Raw genomic sequence first — 20,705 nt, forward strand, 5'->3', positions numbered from 1 at the left:
GAAATGAAGAAAGGATATATTCCTCCTCTTGCTAACGGGAGTTGGTACAGATTGACTCAATATAGGTTGTGAAAGAAAAGTAGTCAATGTGAGAAATGAGGTGTACTTTGTGGTATGATGGTCATTATCATTTCTGTCGATTGGGTGTAGTGTGGCGGAAGTAGTGAATACCCTGGCGAATCCGATCATTCCTGGCTCTGGTGTCATCTATACCCAGTTGTTTTGCAGTCCCCATCAGCACGTTTTCCTATTTGCATCCATGCGGCTGGAGGTGTTGTTTTAAGTCTTAAATCTAAAACGAACTTGCAATACGCGCAAAGTGGTATTGTTATCTATTCTTATTGAGAGTCTGCAGTGTTTGGGGCCACGCTGCACATTAGCTGTCTGTCTGCCGCTAACAGCCCTTGGGTAATGATGAAAAGATTCACCGAGCAGAAGGGAAGAGAGAGTGATACACAAAGAGAGGGGGAGAGAGAGAGGGGAAGGAGGGGGGAGGTGGCAGGAGAAAAAAAAAATGAAGGGACAAATACAAATTAGCCCAGCAAGTGTGTGGCAGAGGATATGAGAAATGAATTGCCTAATTGGCACATTTGTTTCAATTAGGATGTGGTCATCAGTGTCAGCCTTGACGGAGGGGTTTCCAGGCGGGGCCCCACATCAGGGCTTCCTTCCTGTGATTTCAATACCCGGACCGCCCCTGAAGGTCACCTCCTCCAGCCCTGCACAGCAGCCAGATCCTCTTATCTACCTAAGTACACACACACATCTCATTCAGATGACATTTGCTGATGATTAGATGCTGAGAAATGTGGCGGTTGAGGGGCAATTAGAGGACAGAAGAGCAATGTAACGGGTGACACCGCAGCCATCATCAAGACTTATGAGGAGAGCGCTGATCAAGACCTTGCCAGCTGACGCATTTTTCCATGTGCTTGTGTGCCTCATCGCCCCACTCCTGGGTCTAATGGTCATTTGATGTCAAGGTGACGCAGTACAAATGGTGCACTTCAGTACAGGAGAGAAATCTGTCTGCTGAGTCATGCTTAGGTGTGACAATTTAGCATGATCTCCTCCCCTTCGGGCAAATCTCAGCCGCTTGTGGCGAAGCCGGTGTTGGTGGCGGAACTTTTTAATTGCAGAGTATCTCGTCAACGCAATTACATGGATTGAGCGCCTCTGTCAGGCGCACCCTGGGGACCAGGGGACGCCAACGGGATCCGCTGAGCAGCATATCACAAACCATACCGCCAAGCATGGAGCTAATCCGCCCAACGGATCCCCCCACCCGCAACCAATCAGCAGTACATGTAAAGAAAGGCATGCTCATTGCCCCCCACCCCCTGCATACACACACAGACACACACACACACAGATACCCGCAGACACTTTGAACTCAGCGTGGCTCAGTGTATTCATACGAATGGCAAGTCTGACAGCAGCAGGTAGAGTCAGAGGGAGCTATCTGCAGCTTGGCTCTGCTCTCCCGCTCTGGAGGTTAATCAGAAAAGATACGGGGAGAACACAAAGTGGGCCTGCGTCGCCCATCCGCCTCCCTGTTGCTTCCCAAATGCCACCTCTCCTCCCCTCCGAGCAATGTGGCACTGCATTACTATTCCACCCCGATCCGTCTTATCTTAACGAAATAAATAGAGGGAGCTCCCGGCTTGGGTCTTGGCTGGGGGGGATGTAATTGCTTAGCTTAATAATGAAGCTCATCATCTGCTCTCTAAGAGACTTTCTCTGACCTATGAGAAAATAACAGAGGCGCTCGGCAGCGGGATGGGAAAGTAGAAACAAGTGTAGAGGAGGCAGGAGGTGGGACGGAGTTAAATGCTAACTTGTTTTGGAGTAGCATCGCAAATGTCTTTGTGAAGCTCAACAGAGAACAGCTTGTATCACAGTGCAGAAGCATTTAGTTGATTCCCCTTTGTGTCGTAGCCCGCACTGTCTACCTGAGCTACTGTAGATCAAGGGGATTCATCTTGGATTAAAGGCTTTCATTCAGGGAAGTTGAAATTGGCTTCCAGTTTGGCTGTTCATTTCACACTTTCTCTCAGAGTAACCTCTCAAAAGAAACTCATTATACAGGGTGCTCATGGACTCCTTTCTCCCCGAGTTAAAAGATCTGCTCTGCATTCACACCCCCTGATATCTGTGAAGTAAAAGTGGGGAATTGGTTTTGGATCGGGAGCACCGAAACGAAATTACAAATAAACTGCTTCAACGTTCTATTAACCATAGGCAAATTACAGTCTCTGCTCTTTGGAAATGAAGTATGAAGGAATTTTTGTTGCAAAACACTTGAGAATTTGAATATTGCAGTTTGCACTCACAGACAATACTCACACACCCGTGTCCTAAATGTGAATTAACGGCAAACACCCACAAGTGTTTTTCTGTTGATTAACTGTTGAATGGAATTCTGAAGATGTCTGGGCATTAGAGTTGAAGCCTGTCTCAGTTCGCCTGACTAAGAAATGTTTTATAAATGTGGAGAGACAATAACTATTGATTTAACAGCATTTTAACTACCATAGTCTAAGTTGCAGTTCTGGTATGTTTACTTTTCAGCTATTTTTGAAGTCTTACTGGATTTATTCACTTAAAATGGCTTACAGTGCAACATTTCAAATTCCACACAGTCAATAACTACTTCCACAGGGGTACAAAAGTAAAACTGATTCAAAAGTTTTAGGTTTTATTTTTTACTCCAGGGAGAGAGCACATTTTCATAAAATGGAAACAAGTTTCCCTTTCAGATTTTTTTGTTTAAGACAACATTTGTATCATATCTTACAAACCTAAGCTGAGAAAAGGTCTTTAAAAGGTCCAGTATTTAACATTTAGGATGATCTATTGGCAGAAAGGAAATATAGTAACTAGAAAATAGTTCACTTAGAATGAGCTGTTTTTATCTAATGCCGTGGGTCGCCCTCTATGGAGTCCCCCATGTTTAACTGCCATGTTTCTACAGTAGCTCAGAAGGGACAAACCAAACATTGGCTTTGCACCCTGCATAGTTTCTCCTTCATGCTTGGAAGGGGAGGGTGACGCAATGAAGTTGTTACCTGCAACGACATCGCTAGATGTCTGTAATAACTGCTTTGTATTTTACTGGGAAGTATTTCTAATATTCTACCCTCCTCATCATGTGTAAATAGGGAGGACAAAAATAAGTTAGGAACACCTCTCAATATAATGTAGTCCAGCACAAAGCACCTTTAACCATGACCTCATTTACACATTTCCAACAAACTCTCCAAAAACTGAACATTATTAGCTTTGTAAAGTTGTATCAGACTGCATCACATTGTACAGATGTGCCTAATAAAATGGCCACTGTGTCTATTATCACCTTATGAAGCTGTTATGGCTAACTTGTGACAATTGTTTACAGTCGCCTATTCACAAATCCAGCATACAACTTAGCAGCATTAGCATTCAATTGGAACATTCTGTCCACCCGGTGAATATCAGTCCAATATTTACTCTCCTTTTACCCATTTTGGTCTCTACAGTACCAGCTCCTGTGAATTATGTGGCTTTGTTACCTGCTAGATATTTAACTTTCTTCTCCACATAGTTATATTTGGTGCTGGGCTGGTAGTGTACCATGGGCTTATCAGAGCTATTTGCTCAAAACACTGTTTGCTAAGCATGGAGATGAGGTTGATGACAGTGGAGTTTGCTTGCCCAAAAACCAAAATGATGAGCTAAAAGAGGCTAAAAGGCTCAGAAGAGCTGTGGGGAACTGCATAGTTAATTATAACTCTCTGTGAGTTTAACACTTTCATGTAGCACATAGTTTAACACGTCAGCTTTAAGGCTTGTTTTGGTGGTTTATGAATATGAAAGACTAAATTTCACAGCTTGGGCTAAAAGTGATTTGTTCTTAGCTGGAAAGATACGGGATAGTACAACATCTGCGTAAGGCACACAGCATTATCAAGGACCACAGCAACCCAGCACGCAGACTGTTCTCCTTGTTACCGTCTGGCAGACAATACACAAGCATGGCTGCATGTACCAGAAGACTCCCTATTCAACTCATCAACCTAAAAGCACTGCTGTGACTGTAAAGTACACTTTCAACTATATCTGCTGCTTTTGTACCAAGACTGATAAATACTGATAGATACTTCTTCAATACTCTGTACAGCATCCTGTGTACAGCATATATACTTAAGTATAACATATTACATATTTATATAGCTATATTTTATTAATCTCAGTCCATTTTTATTTTAATCTTTCTTTCCTTTTCTTTACCTTATTTTATCTTTATATGACTGGTGCTGTTATTGTGACTGGCACTGTGAGCTGAGCTGACATTTCATTGTACCGCTGACCCTGTGACAAATAAAACTGTTCTGTTGTTGTACTGTACTGAGTTTCCCACTATTTTGACATCAGCACTAATGCTCAACTGTGATTTCCATGTCAGTATTTTTATGACCGCAACAGAGCATGAAACATGTATCTTACTCATGTTTTTTATTGTTTTTTTCTTGAATGTGCTTTTGAGTGCAGCTCACAATGCCTTCTCATGCTTCCCAAAAGGGCGGTTCTACATGCACTCACTTTACTCACACTGTTGTGGCACACGTGCCGCAGAAGTGATTTGGAGACCTGTGACTTGAAGGTACCGCAGGGAGACAACTAAAGAGTTGTGGGGGTGACAGTCCTCTGGCAGGCACGGCCGCTCAGAGGAGCAGGTAAAACAAGCTTTTCCTGTCTTTTTCTTAGTCATCTAAAACACCATACAATACTCCCAATACTACAAACCTGTCAATCCTGCTGATATGTCTTGCAGTGAGTATATTTTTGTCACTTGTATATAAGACTTAACAGTGACCGCTACTGTCACACAAAAGTATTTGAATAGAGTTGGTCCTCACATAGAGAGTGAAATGGGTTTGTTATGGAGTGGGAATCGTGATTAATTACTGTGATGGAAATGCATTAACAGAATATTGATTCATATGATGATTTACTGAGGTTTACAATGTTTACATTAAAGGCTGAAAAATGAAAGCTGTTACAGTAAATAACCTATACACACACTTATGCACAAATACAATGCATCATTTGGCTTTCAGTGCAACATTTTCAATAACATAACACTGTCTAAAACGTCTGATTGTCAGTTTGTTCTGGCTCCTTAATTCTAGTACAGAGGCTTGTAACAACAGATTATGTGATAACACCTTATTGTGTAATAATCTGATTATGTCATTATGTAATAGCACCCACATATTTTGTATAATATACTGGTGTTTAACAACCAGACACTAAAGGAAAATGATGAGGTAAAAACACATGTTAATAAAATTGGTCTTCATGCCTTCTAGAGGTCTAACAAAAGAATTAAAAATGTGGGCAGAGTTTTTGTATTATTAATGCATCATCCCTGAGAGTTATATTTAGCTTCACTGATGGAAAAGTGAGACTGAGATGTTGCACTATTTACACCTCTAAACACAAATAGATGATTTTTTTCATTACAAATGTTTGATTTAATCAATAATGATTCAATGTTGTGTTTGATTGATGTTCAATTATAGAATCTTGATTAGAATGATAAAACAAAAGTACACCTGTAAATCAGAATATAAATATGGTGAACAAATCATGCAGAAGAGAACGTTTAGTTTTGTGAGTCCTGAGTAGTGTCTGCAGAGCTTACCAGCTCCACCAATCAGAAGTTTAGGACAGAAGCTATGTGGCCTGAGAGGCTATGTAGCCTACACACAAAGCAACAACTTAGATCTCATTTTGTCACCTCACAGCTAGTTTGAAAGCCATGGTCCAGTATGTGACTTGATCAGGAAATCTGAAACTTCCAGTGCACTTAGCGAACTTTTGAAATCAAAAATATCTACATATTGATAGATTCAGGATTTTTTAATGAGGAAGAGGGAGTAGATATCATTTTGATTTAAAGCATAATATTTTATGTCTTAAAACAGTAGTTCTCAAATGGGGGCCATGGGAAATTATAAAGGGAATTATTAAGAAAATGAAAATTACTTACAATTGTTGAGAATGGAAGTTGCAGCCCTAAATGTCATATTCAAGCAAAGTGTCTCTATCTAAGCTCAGTATCAACCAAAGAAAAGCAAGTGCTGATAATATCCTCTCCAGTTTATAGTACAGTATAATACTGACTCTAACAAAACAAAACTGAAAAGAGAAATGGAAAAACATGCCAAATGTTACTTGAAAATTTACAGCCTAATGGGACAGGTGGGTAGATGGAAAGAATGGCAGTACATTACAGTATTGTCAGAAATATATCTATTATATATCTACTCCCTCGTGCAAATAGATACCTCCAGAGTCAACAAGGCATTCCTGACACTCTTGCTTAAATAAACCGTTGAAACCCCATAGTACAAAATGATTCCACTGCGAGTGCCTGGAGACTCATTAGCTCACTCTGACATCCTTGCTGATGAGGGTGATTTCCAAACGCACCCTTCAGAAGCCCAGTTTTTGCGCTGCACTCCCAACTGCAGGCTTGCACTCTATTGGGCCTGCGCTGTGTTCACTACAGTGGCATCCGTCCTGCAGCTGCACTCTGAAACCTCACACTACCACACTTATGGATGCCATCTCAATATTTCATGGACGAGGTGCACTGATATTGACTGGGCTGAGGATATCTGCCATGTGCTCTCTACATTATTCACTCCCATCTCTTGTGGCTGGGCTCATTTGTGTTGACAAAGGACTAGATGGCAGGATGTGATTCAGTCTGTCCTGCTCAGATTCAACTATTTTTATCCCTGCCATGGACTATGCGGCGCTGGAACGACATCACTCCTCCATTTCCATGTTGAATCATTTATACAGCGCAGGGTCGGACGTTGACCTCCGCTTAAATCTGCTCCCCGCGCACATCAATTACACATCCATTGTTCGTGCTGATTGTCACTGGGCCAAATACTGTACGGAAGGAGAGGAATGTGCACTTTTCGTGACATTTTTTCACAGAGACATTTAAATGCTATATTTGCCCTACAAGTCGGTCTCGCAGGTTGATCACGCTGCGAGAAACATCTGTTCTCCGTCTCACTGGGAGCAGCGGTGTAAGTTGCCACAAGGTATGATTTAAATGCTAAAAGCAATCAGAGCAACAATTCACAGTGAAGTGCTCTTTAGCAGGCAAACAATGTTAAATACTGCCGAGCTGCTGTGGTCCTGCTAGTTAGCAGGGCAGAGCACTGCCGACCGTATCTCCTCTGCACTGCTATGCGTCTGTTCTTCGGGCGGCGGCTGTGTGCGGCTTAGGAGGTAGAGCTGGTAGTCCACTATTCAGAAAGTTGATGGTTCGATCCCCAGCTTCTCCAGGATGTATGCTGAAGCGTGCATGGTGTGTAAAAGGCTTTGAGTGGTTTGAAGACAGTCCATGTACCATTTTGTCTCTGTGTTCTGCTCTCTGTACTTTGTACTTCTACCTGAATCTCTGTTGTAGTTTAGTTCCACTGCACAATATTAGCCTTATTTTGCTTTTTACTGATTGCATTCAGCCCTATTGGAGTTGTGTTCAGGGGTGGATCCAGAGGGCTGGCATGGGGTGGTAGTGTCCCAGTCACCCCAGTTTGGTGCTTATGCTGTCAAACATAACACATTAATTTAGATTAATTTTAAAAATCTGATAAAAATGGATATTAATTAAATGTTTTTTTAGACTGTGATAGGCTTAAGTCCAGTGAAAAAATATGAAACTTGATTTATAATGCCACCATTAGATATTTTTATTCATTGCTTTACTAATGTGCCACAAGAATGTAATGTTTTTGAGTTCAAATATGTTCATTTGTGGGCTTTTCCAAGCAAGTATTGATATATGTAATTGTTTGCAATTAAATCAGAATATATATTTCTGCACCCCCTAAGGGGCCACTCTCTGGCCACCCTATCAATATTTCTCTAGATCCGCCCCTGGCTGTGTTAAGTTACTGCTGATGCAAAACGAATATTTCTTCCATTTTGAGGAAGTAATACCAATCCAGTCTGCTGAGCGCAATGTTAGAGGTGCTATTCTTCAGTAAAAACAGGTCTAATCAACCAGACATAGACATATTTTGTGTTATTCGGTGAGCGGATCAGGATTTTAAATATCACATGGAGGAATAGTACAAGCAGAAACAGCCAGAGTGAGCTGAAAAGGGCTGCAGGCGACAGGCTCTTACTGTGGTTTGTGACCAGCTCACCTCCAACATGTTATCAAGGTACTTTACCACGCTGTGCAGTGCAGTGGAAAAACACGGCCTGGCTAGGCGTGACTACTTCCCCTAGTATAGAAATACCCTACAGTATTAGTGGATTAGAACAGAATTTGTATGTTTCATCCTGAGCAACCTCATAAAGATTGTCCTGATACATGTAAATATTGACTGTGTTTACATGCACATTAATATTCCAGTTATAGTCAGGCTTTATAGTCCTTTCCCACTGGAAATGTGTGTATGATGTGGGTCTATAGCCTGTCACAGCTGTCACAGGTTAATCTCTGGTTTTCACCCTGAGGAGAGACTCCACTCTGCAGTGTAGCCTCACACACTGCACTGATAATCACAACAATTACACTGAATAATTACCAAATAAAAATTCTCTCCCGCTACCCATATTCTTCTCTCTCTCTCACTTTTGTTCCCCCACACACATGCGCTTTCTTTGTCTTTCTTTCTTTCTTTCTCGCGCATGCTTTTTCGGTCAGTGGGTTAAATGATGTTTAAATGTCAATATAGCTCAATCAATTTACGTCCCTAATAGAGACGCCTGGTTGACATGTTAGGGATGCAATTAATGATTATTCTCTCAATGACTCAATTGTTTGGTCTATAAAATGTTAGATAACAGGGAAAAATACGTATCATAATAATGTCTTTTGGTTTTACAAATATACAGTTTACTATGATAGAAGACTAGAAAATATTCCAAACATTCGCAACGGAGAAGCTGGAACCAGATAACTGTGTAATAATGGACTGTAAAATCCATTCGACTTAGATTTTCAGGTCAACACAATATTTAGTTGGCTGAGATACGCTGACCCGTTCAGTGCAGGTTTAACCTGCATTTGATGGGGTCATATCCTGGTTCCAAAAACATGAATAAGACCCCCATGTTTTTAAGAAACCTGAATGCTATGCAGTACACCGAAAGAAACTGGGGCACTGTGACATGTTCACACCTGATCAAGTCCTGTGCTGGTGTGTCCTCAACTGGAGTTATTTGGGAGCCTAAACTGTCACTAAAACAACAAAACATGATGATAAAAAAATGTAACACTACATGCTGAAGTCTGATACTGGCAATGCAGTGGATTAGGAGTAGGCACTATGGATAAAATCCTCTTCTCACAGCATTGGGTATACTATATAGTATAGGTACATAGTAATAATAATAATGTGGTAGTTTTTCTGGAAGCCATTGGAAATCAATGGATAGCCAGAAAATCCCTTACAGATCAAGATGCTTAATCACATTTATCAAAAATCTGAACAATCTCATAAGAACATAAAAAAGTAAATGTTACATTAATTTAGAGGCAGTACAGTAAATTCCTCTGATTGTAGACACATTTACATTGTCTCAACATATATATCATCATATCCCTACAAAGGCTGAAGTGTTATTGAGGCTCTTATCCATTGTCAATAATCAGATGTAGAAGTTCAATCCAAAATGCATGAGAATCTGGGCAGACAAAATGACAGATCTAACAACAGACAAACAAGCACAGATGATCACAAACCTGGCTAATATTAGAGTCATGTATATCCAACATGACTAACTTCTTAAAGGTCAGAGAAAGCGGAGCTGAAGGTAAAACCTGAGCAGTTTCACTCGCACAATAAGCATGGCCGCTCTGATGCAGATCTCCTCTGCTGCAGTGGGAGTATAAGCTTCCCACTGTGCAGGAGGAGTGAGGGGCGATGGCCTTACCTCCGCCACAGGCACTCCCTCTGGAGGGCGACAGTGCAGAACGATCATCCCGTTGATTGGCACCTCCTTCCCCTGGGGGTCCTGCTCAAAGTTTTTCCTCAGGTCTGTGTGGGGAGATAAGAGGCAGCTGTCAGGTGTCAAGTGTTACGGTCAGCCCGGCCTCAATCCTCTTCAGCAGCTAACACGCCGGCCTGCCCCTGGCTCTGCACGCCACGACCTTCAAAACCCACTACAGCCTGTATAAGATAGAGAGGATCCCATGGCTCTGTGCCGGGTAATCTGTTGACAAGGTGGTTTGGAGGATACACTGGATGGAGGAAGTGCACAAGCATTGCTCTGATCATCCCGGGCATTCATGTGCACACAATAGTGACGGACCCCATTCTGCCCATTCTCAATACTGCCTTTGATAGGTTATTGCACTGCTGCTATCCACTAAAAAGCTTTAAAATGTCACCCTTTTTGGAAAGTAGGAATCTGCCTTTGAAATTTCAACATTGGTTATGAATGGGTTTCATGTAGCCTAGGATCATGAGCAATTCACTGCAATCCAAATACAGGGAGGAGACTCTGTCATCGTGCCTGAGAATCTCGGTTCAGCTGGCAAGTGGGTAAGTGCAAAGACAATGATATGCAAATCCAAGCAGATCAAGATTTTGACATCACATCATATTTAAACTCAAATTCTAACTTCCCTCCTTTAGAGGACAAGAAAAGACTTCTTTAGTATGTATACAGTATACATTTCTCTTCAGGGCCACATAAAAACTCAAGTAAAAAACATTAAATTATGCACAGAGGAGGGCTCTTGGATAACCTATAACGCCCTCTGGCAGCAGTATTGGATTTGGACATCAACTGGCTGTGAATAGCTGATTGTGTCTAAACTTGATCAGACAGCATTCGTTTCTGGGCATTGATTATTTCACTGCTGATAAATCTGATTCATTTTCCGTTAAGATATTGTCTACTAATGTCCCCTTTTTTTTAGTTCCAGTCTGTACAGGGTTGAAGTCACATGGACACACACTGTATATCAGTTTTGTCAGTCATTCTGCATGATCATAATACTATGGGGGACCTCCAGGGAAAAATCATGAGCTTTTTTTCCATTTACTGACAGCCAGTCATGCTTTACCTCACTGCGCTTGAAGGCTTTATTTTTTTATCTGCTTTTATCTTTCATTTATTTTTTACATTTATATTCTGCTCTGGTGGTCACAAGAAATAACTAGACACAAGCTGTAATCAGGTCTATTTGATGCAAGTGTCATATATGTGACTTCAAGGTCCAGTGCGTAACATTTAGGAGAGGATCTATTGGCAGAAACAATGGAATATAATATCCAAAAGGTATGTTTTCCATTAGTGTATAGATCATCTTTTTTTTTTTGTTACCGTACGTTGTCTGTTCGTACGTTGTCTGACAAACCAAGCCACTGACCTTCTAGATCAGGGGCCTTTTGTGTTTTTCGCAGCCACCATAGTTTCTCCTAGACACGATCTACAACCACACCGCTAGATGCCACTAAATCCTACACATTGGTCCATTTGATGTTTGCATCATAAATGAACATCAGTTTGACTGGAAGTGGGTTGAGATCTCGGTTCATTTGTATCATCAACATACTGTAGGGGGTTGGATGAAAATTCTAATCAGTCTGAAGGAACAGAAATAAAAGGACAAACACACTGGAGTTCACTTAAAGTCCAACTGAAATCACATTTATTCATCCCTGCTCTGAATCCAAAATCATGTCAAAGTGACCTTATTTTTTCATTTATTTATTTATTTTAAGTATTTTTTGGGGCTTTTATTGTCTTTATATGATAGTGACAGCTGAAGATAGACAGGAAAAGGGGGGCAGAGAGAGAGGATGACACACAGCAAAGGGCCGCAGGTTGAATTCGAATGCTGGGCCGCTGCAGCAAGGACTCAGCCTCGGTACATGGGACACCAGCTCTACCCACTGGCCAGGGGTAGGAAAAGTCAAAGTAAACCTGCTCTGCTAACTCTAGTTTACAAGCTAAGGACAGACTATATTTTGTTAGCAGTTTATCATATTAACTAACCAGTGTTGATATTAGCAGTTCTGTTCTGAACTGGTTACAGCTTGAGTAGGTAATGTTGGAAAAACTATCAAGAAACGGCTAGATTTTGAAAAATTCCCAATCAACAAATCATTTCATTTGGCCTGAATGAAATGATTGGCTTAATACACGTCGGTGACAGCCACAGATATATGGGGTTCTTTCCTTTTCTTTTTCCGAGCATTTCATTTATTGCTTGCTGTCGGGATGTAAAGAGAATTTCAAAAATCAAAGAATATCAAACAATATAAGAAGAAAATGCTTCTGAAATACATACCCTAGCTTTAATGTGTTACAGCTGATTAGCTATCTAGCCTGCACATTGACATTAGTGGTGTAATTTTCTCCTGCTAGATGTTTGGGGCAGTTAGCTTGTTTTGCAGGCTAACGTGCAGGATAAGACACGTAAGTTAGAAAAGCAAGAAAGCTAGTGTGGCTGCTGTCTGAGACTGAAATAACTGAAATTTGCTGTCTTCAGAAAGGTTCTCTAACTATGTAGCCAGAGCACTAACAGCATTCCAGCTACTTAATGCACAAACATATAGATTTGACCCTTTGTTTTCTTATAGCAGACCATAGGACATGTATAGAGCAGATGTGTATACTGCAGCAGAAGAACAACATGCAATTTTCAGTTTGACTTGACTGTATCTAGGCAACATATCTGTCTTGGTGTATACACCGCTGATTTGCACAGTAGTTAATTTAGTATACATAAGTTTCAGGTACTAGTTTCACCTACACCATCACTGGTAGATTTATTTGGCTTTATTCAAGTTTATTCAAGCCAATTGAACTGATTGTTTGAAAGCTGTAACTTAGGACTGATATAGACAATAAGGCCAAAGACAAGATAGTTTACCAGCTTCATTTGGAAACCCACCCATCTCATCAGACTATTCCCTTTTCAGTTCAACAGTTTTCTTGCTATATGTTGCCAGATGCACGTTACATAAAGCTTTGTGACACAGTTGCGACAGCACTGATCACTGAGGTGTTTCCATACTCACAGGCGATGCGGACAGTAGCCTTGCGACTCTTGGAGGTGCCCAGGTGGCTCCAGGCGACACAGAGACACCAGTAGTCCTCAGGGCCGTGGAAATCCTCCACCTGCTGGCGGGATACGTTGATCATCACCTCACGCACCTTCAGCCCTGTGACGACAGAGAAGATAAGAGAGTTAGAAACTACAATACAGTACATGGCTGATGCGTTGGGGTTGGATATGGTTAGTTTGATTGGTTCTTACATAACCCATTGGTTCTTAACAACGTGTTGAATTTAGGGTCAGGTTTGTTATGTTGCGTAGCCTAACATTTTGGTCGGTTTCAGGTTTTATTATTTTCAGCTACATATATTAATAAATGTCTCTTTCTCTCTGCCTTTCTGCCTGAGCCAGTTTCCACTGGGAAGCAGGAAGAGAGGCAGAGCATAGCCAATGCATTGCATTAGCTTGGCGAGCTACCTGCCACATTCATCAGGCTAATATTAGGATAAGGCAAAGGTGATCTTGTTATGAACTTACAGGTAAAGCTGATTTTCTGCATTGGTCTAACCAGTGTGCAAACTATGCAATGGCTTCTTCTTTTTTTTTTTTTAGATAGATGGCAAAAATAGTACCCTCATGCAGGGTGCCTGCATGAATTTTAGCCCAACTTCACACACAATCCGTGGTGATAGAAAAATAGAATTAATTAATTAATTAAATTGTCAATATTTTAGAGACTTTACCTTTTTACTTTCAATTTCAAATTGTGTTTCATGTCTTATTCATGTCTTACTAAGAGGACCCAGCTCCCCCTGGCTCCCCTGTAGTTTGCACCCTGGGTCTAACTTATATAATATTATAATATATAATCTAACATGTTATTGCCATTGCATTATTTCTTATTTGTGATAATGTGTTACTTTGTATTTTGACAAGTCAGAAGATCACCAAAGTTGTTGCAGTTCATATTGAGGAGAAGATGAATGTCTGTACAAAATGTAAGTTCACTGTGTGCAACAATTTGGATAAAACTGGTGGGCCGACCAACTGACAAACCAACACTGCCACCCCTAGAGCCATGCCACTATCATGGCTTTCAAATTTTAGGTCGGGTTCAGTTCAGTAAGTTCTGAAATATGCATTTACAGGCTAGGTTCAGGCCTTTGTTTAAGGCACATGCAGCACTACAGTTAAAGGAGAAAACTGACATGGGAAAACCCTGCATTCTAAATAAGGGTCCTTGCAGAATCTTTAATCAATACCTCAATACATATACAGGCGTGCGTCAGTGATCAATGGGTCTCACCGGATTAGCTATGCATAAGTTCTTAGGAAAGGCTGACACACTTCCTAAATCAGTGCATTCTACCCCTTTCTGCTGAGCTCTGAGAGCATGGCTAAAGAAATTGGCAGAAACACAGTCCCTCAGGGGCCTCTACTGTATGTTTTGAGCGCTCAGTGCTGCTAACAAGGGGAAAGCTAAATCAGCTGTAGCAGAATTAGCATTAATAATTTGGACTACACTTATCCACTTCAAAGAGCATGTGTAGGCTCGCTGTGCAAGCGACACGAGGACAATATACCATATTATGTAACACAAAAGGCATGAGAACACAGCACGATGCACAATGCTCTTATTCCATTGAATGCATTAAAGAAAGAAAAAAAAGAGAAAGACACCCTATTTGAAAATCCTCTTAGGCAACATGCTGCGAGCCCCCGGTTGGAAATGTTCGTCACCCTGTCAAATAGCTTGAGACGGGTACAGGGCGCCCATTTTTAGTCATCGGCTTAGGGCCTGTCACATGTGTTTTCTTGCTGCTCCTCAGAGCTTTTTACAGCCTGCAAGTAGAACCAGGGCGATATGACAAAAAATATGACCAGGATATTGTTTTCCATATTGATCAATATTGATTTTTATCAGGGAGTACACATTACTTGTATCTGTTCAGCCAACTAAATTATCTATTTTCATATGTATACTGCATAGCTAGAATGGGCGTGGCTTATACCGGATGTGGGTGCTGCATAATCCACAAGTGGGTGGGGGCTAACTAGACTCGATCAATCTAGGAATGACTGAAGCCTGAAGAAACCAGAAGGTTCATAAGTTAAACTTCAGAATATAGTTTACTAACATAAAAATAGAATAACATAAACATTTAACTTTGCAAACATGCCTTATCACTTGGATGGTACATTTTCAAGGTGATGGGTTTCCCATCGTGGTTGGAAATATACCGCCAGTTAGATGGTATATTTTGCAGACCGTCTTAATCTGGACTTCGCTTTTAAGATATCTAACACACTTATAAAAATAATTATTATATATATTATATAATTAAAGTCATGTTACTTTTCTTGTTGACAATGTCCTCAGCCTTGGAGGATAACGTTGGATAACTTGGAGTTCACTTTCACCGGTACTTTCATGTCTACACTTGTTCTTTTCCTCTTTTCCAGAGGAATCCACTTTCTTCACTGGTAGATCAAACAGTTCTTTGCAGTAGGAGATGGGACTGACTGGCTGTTGTTGTGTATATTTCTGCTGTGTGATAGGGAGTTAGATCAATTGAGAAAAAAACTCCACTAAAGTTTATCATAGTTATCGACGTAATAGGATCACGATCCTGTATCGGGATCGTTTTATCTCCAAGCCCTACCTGCAAGCCTTATACCCAAAGCCCGAAGAAAGGCAAGGAATGTGCAATGTGCACCAAACCCCTCCACCCCTGACTCTTCTGGCTCTTGTGCATCCATTCCCTTTTATTAATAACACTCTAATCTGACATGCTCTTACTAAAGTCAAACAGTCTTATACTGAGGCTGCACAGCTTGTGAAGCGCCAAGCAGGCTTCCTAGTGAATACCAATTAAACCTGAGTGAATGGCAGCGAGGCTACTCCGACGGATCCATGCTGGCGTTTGCAGTAAAATTAAGAAATGGAGAACATTTAGTGGCGGGCGGTCTCCACTGTGCCGGGTATAAATTACAACAACAGAAAAGTGGCCCTCTTCCTTTTTGTCACACCAAACGCGACAAGTTGACAAGTTGTGAAATGCTGATACAAATTAGGCGGTTTGTCTCAATATGGTGCACTGCGGTATGCTTGGTGACCAGGGTAGTTTAAATTGTGATTGACGGGCTTGGAGAAAAAAAAGTCCACGTTTAAGAAAAGGAATAAACAGAGCAGCGGCTCTACGGTTGGTGCTTCCTAGTCGCAGCCCCTGTAGAGAGTGAGACACAAGCATAATTCATAATTTCTCGAGCAGCGGCAGAGAGCTGGCAAGTGACAGCGTATGTGTGGGTAGAGAGACAGCAGAGAAAATAATGACTAATGACTTTCCATGATGCCCTAAAAAGTGTGAGTCTGTGTTTTGGAGAAGAAGAATGGGAGAGAGATGACAGAGAGACTGATGGAGAGAGAGAGAGAGAAAAGGCGCCGGTAAGCTTTCTCGACAGAGCGACACATTTCCTGGAGTCCAAAACCGGCGTCGACAGGTGGTTCGCTGGAGAGACAGAGACGAGTGCTGCCACTGTGTCATCTGTCAGCCCTATTTGTTTATAGGCAGAGCACTGTTGACAGGGCTCATTAGAGTAAACCACTTGATCTGTTCTCCTCCCCAATCCCCTCCTCGCAGTTCCCTGAGTCACTTGATAAAGTCATCCAAAAAGGCTGAATCACTCTAAGAAAGACGGGCAAGATGGCTGAAATAAGAGTAAAGTATAGGCTGTTCTAAGATCCAAGGGGATGGGAGAGCATTGCGGCTGTGGGCTTCACCATAGTATAGCTTAATAACTCAGATGTGGATGACAAGACTTCATTAAAATGCTGCATTAGGATAATTTCTGCTTAAAAGCTTCAACTTCATGGGTTTGAGTTCAGAAGAAAACTTTTGTCCCATGTCATCGTTCTCCCTCTCCACATATTTCCTCTGGTTCTCTTCTGTTAACCATCCAGTAAAGGTAAGATGGGAATGGGGTGCTATCCCATAGATCAATATTAGACGTTTTAGAAAATGGCAATATCTGCCCAATGTACTGGCAAACCCAAAATACTGGTCCACTGGCTCTGAAGCACAGGGAATTAGACCTTGCCCCTCACGTTTGAAAGGCCCTGCCCTCGATTTAGAGGTGATCTTTCATTCAAATATCTGTTTAGATGTCATTAAAGTAACACTTTGAACCCTCTCTTTCAGTCTTACAGCATAGCCACTTTGCTGGGGTTGCCATATATTCTTATTCTTACTCTGTCAGGATAAGTTAGGGGATAAGAGGCCACTGTGCTATAAAGTTACTATTATACAGTATGTAGTTATTATAGCAAAGACTACAGGTGTTGTTATATATAATCACTTTATCCCAAAAGTACATATATAAAAGCCATGGACGGCAGGAGTGGAGGAACTCAGTAAAAGAATAACCGCCTGTACGAGACACTCTAAAAAGTAAAGACAACATGCCTGCAACGAGGCTGGTTTGGCTTAGTATACAATTATCAAAACAAAAGTGTAACTTCTTTATTATGTATCCTGTGCTTGTTTCTTTTTTTTTTTTGCTGTTCTGTCATTGTGTGTGTGTTTTTTTATTGTGACCTGCCAAGAGGAGACTGCATATGAAAATGAGCTTACCAATAAGCTCTAAGCTTACCAATACATCAAATGCTAATATTTATGTTTAATATTGTACTTGGTCCCATAGAAAAAAAAATAAAAAATAAAATAAATTTAAGCTTAATGAATTTTTCTGCAGTAAGAGCGCCCTTTACATTAGTGTTCTCCAGGTAGCGTAATTTGATTGGTGCAATATCTGTGTGGGCACTGATGTTGTTAACTGTTTCTGTAGTCTCATGTGTCGATATGTTCGGATTACCATACGGAATGCTGAGGTTAGAGGACGACCTATTGCTCTGAGTGTTGACAGTCTGGTCATTAGCCATCATCTCAGCTGGACCCATGAAAGAGCGACAGCTAACACTAGCTTGAGTTTGCAGGAGCTGGACAATGGCACTCAGCAATTAAGTGAGCAAACTTGGTTGCTTACACTGTTCACTGGTACTTCAGGTTGGCTGCAGATGTGTGTTTATTAAACCTCACCATGGCTTATTGTAGAATTCCTCAATTGTAGATTCTCAATGCTATTTGCTTAATATGCCTAGATGATGATTTTGAATAAACTGGTTGATTGTGGGTCCAATGGCTCTTGTGCCGCTAATCAACAGTGTGTTTGTTCAGCAGTGTGCAGAATGTGTGAATCACCACTGCGTCCCCTAGGCATAAATTAATTTCCAATTCCTGGTCATTGTCATTGTCTCTTTATGGTATTGTATTTGTGCAAGACCGCTGTGGGGATGTTGTTTGCTGAAGTGATTTGGTTTCAGTGGGGAGGGGAGGACACAATGAAGCAACAACAACAAGTACTAGTAATTTTCTTATCATTTAGCAAATAAAACATTATGATTAAATTCACACTTTCCATATTCATGTTACTATAAAAGCCATATAAATTGCTGCATTATAATACACTAACCCAATAATCACATGTAAATTCCTTGATAGAGAACTGATACTTTTGATAAATATTTAAATGCTATAAATCTTTTACAAAAAACTCAACATACCATTTCTAATGCCAACAATGAACCCAAAATTGTTTCATTTGTATGTGTTTTACTGCATTACCTATGATTGATGATCATTTTAGCTCACTTTTAGGAGAACTACCTGCAAATAAAAAATGCTAAATATATATTTTTAACAATGCAGAGGAGTTAATTTTTATTTCAGCCCTGGGTAGTGTCTGTAGGTCTTCCTCACAAGCTGTATACAGCCCCAACAATCTTCATCAAGAAGGTAGAGTGGCTTGTCTGCTCTCTGAGAGTTGTGAGACCTAATCTGGTTCATAAAAAAGTCTGCTAACAATTCATGACTGCATGTATAAAGCTTAACTGCTGTGAGCACATGGTAACAACTAAAGGCAACTCAGATGAGCACTTTAACATTTTCATCAACTCAGAGCTTCTTCCATTTGACAGTAAGTAAACACAGTAGTTTAGGTGCCTTTTAGTGATTGAATCAAACTGAAAGAATAAAAGGGAGTCCTTACAGCATTTGGTGCAGCTTATCATGCAATGTCCATTACATCTAAACGGCTTTCGGGAAAGGAGTCAACTCCTGAAAGGAGGTCTTATGCCTTGATGCTAAAAACACATAATTCCATATGTAACCACTGCTTATTGACCTGTTCACTGGCATCAAAAGCTTCAGTGCTATTATCATCACTCTGGTTCCATTTTATGATTCCTTGGCCATAAGAGGGTGCATTTAAATTAACACGAAAGCCAAACGTTAAATGTGGAGGTTTGATGCCACTTTCAAGTAGCTCACATGTCTTGGAAGCAGGGTGTGAAATTGCTGCTAACCTCCAGCCAACTGCAAGTAAATCATGACAGTGGCTGTTGAGTTTGTGGGTTTGACAGGTTCCGACCATCGATCAGAGCCTCTTTTCTACTCAATAAACCTTTCTGGCTGAAAAAAAACGCCTGAAAGGAACACATGCTATTTTTTATTCACCTTCCACTGTGGCCAGTAGGAAAAGAGTTAGCTTCTCCTCCTGTGGTTATATCAGTCAAATATGGAAAATATGGAATATTTTATTTGAGAGGACTCCCCCCACTGTGGCAGCCAGGATAAAATGGACTCCCTTTTCGTCACCCTGGCAAATCACATTCTGTTTATATATGTTAAAGGCGTTCTTATCAGCATGTTTTTCTGTGTCCTCTGTTTTTTTATGCCTTTCAGGAGCTGTGCAGATCCCCATTACTGATGCAAACAGCACTCAATAGACAGGTGCCTGTATCTCTACTGGTTGTAATGGTCTGCTGCACTATTTGCCTGCATGCCAATAAAGCTAATCCAATTGAAATCACAGCAGCTTTATTTATCAGCAGCTTTACATGTTGCCACAGGTTATATTATGTTTTCTAATTTACGAAATACAGCCTGCCCTTCATGCAGTTTATTATGTGTGACCTGAACATATACACTCCATGTCAGCAGCACTCCAATTGTAGTAGCTCACTCACTATTGCATTATAAGACTACATGATGAGGTCAAATTTAAGTTCAGTTGTTCATTCATTAATTGAATTTCTATGCATTCATGTCAGCACAGGTAGGGGTTTGTATGGGGGTATTTTGACAGCAGGTGGAGGCCGTCATGTCGGCAGCTGAACTGAAGGCTGAAAGCAGTAAATGGCTAATTGTAATATTTGCGAAGTAATTGTGTCAAGTGACGGCAGCAGCACAGGTAATTACAACACCAGGGTTTTACCTCACTTGTGTCCTACTGAGCCCTGATTTATTTTTTAATGGAAAATTAATTTAAATAAAAGCAAGATATTTGAACATTATTGTGGCACATTAAGACATATCTAAAAGTGGCATTAGAAATCAATAAATTGTTCTATCTCCACATCTTCAGACATTTTTCCAGAAACCTTTTTTTCATTGAACTTAAAGGACAATTCCGGCGCAAAATGAACCTGGGGTTAATAACACTTTACCGAGTTGGTCTGTTCTCTGGGATATGTTTTCATTCTAATCGCACGTGACCAGTTTTAGCACAAACCGCTAATTACCGTATAACGCTAGTCAACGGGGCATTAGTA

The 20,705-nt window shown here is 40.8% G+C and overlaps 1 protein-coding gene across 1 annotated transcript in view; it reads right to left on the minus strand.

Annotated features, from left to right (window-relative positions):
* Window positions 1–20,705, minus strand: part of unc5db (unc-5 netrin receptor Db) — a 192,004-nt gene that overhangs the window by 69,698 nt on the left and 101,601 nt on the right. Inside the window, exons 3-4 of the mRNA XM_035659245.1 lie at window positions 13,059–13,202; window positions 9,958–10,061 (exon numbers count right to left, since the gene is read on the minus strand). Of these exons, the coding sequence (XP_035515138.1) occupies window positions 9,958–10,061; window positions 13,059–13,202 (248 nt within the window). The remainder of the gene's footprint in view (window positions 1–9,957; window positions 10,062–13,058; window positions 13,203–20,705) is intronic.

This window comes from Morone saxatilis, unplaced genomic scaffold (genome assembly GCF_004916995.1).
Source record: "Morone saxatilis isolate NCDOM2014 unplaced genomic scaffold, NCSU_SB_2.0 Contig16, whole genome shotgun sequence".
Taxonomy (NCBI): Eukaryota; Metazoa; Chordata; class Actinopteri; family Moronidae; genus Morone; species Morone saxatilis.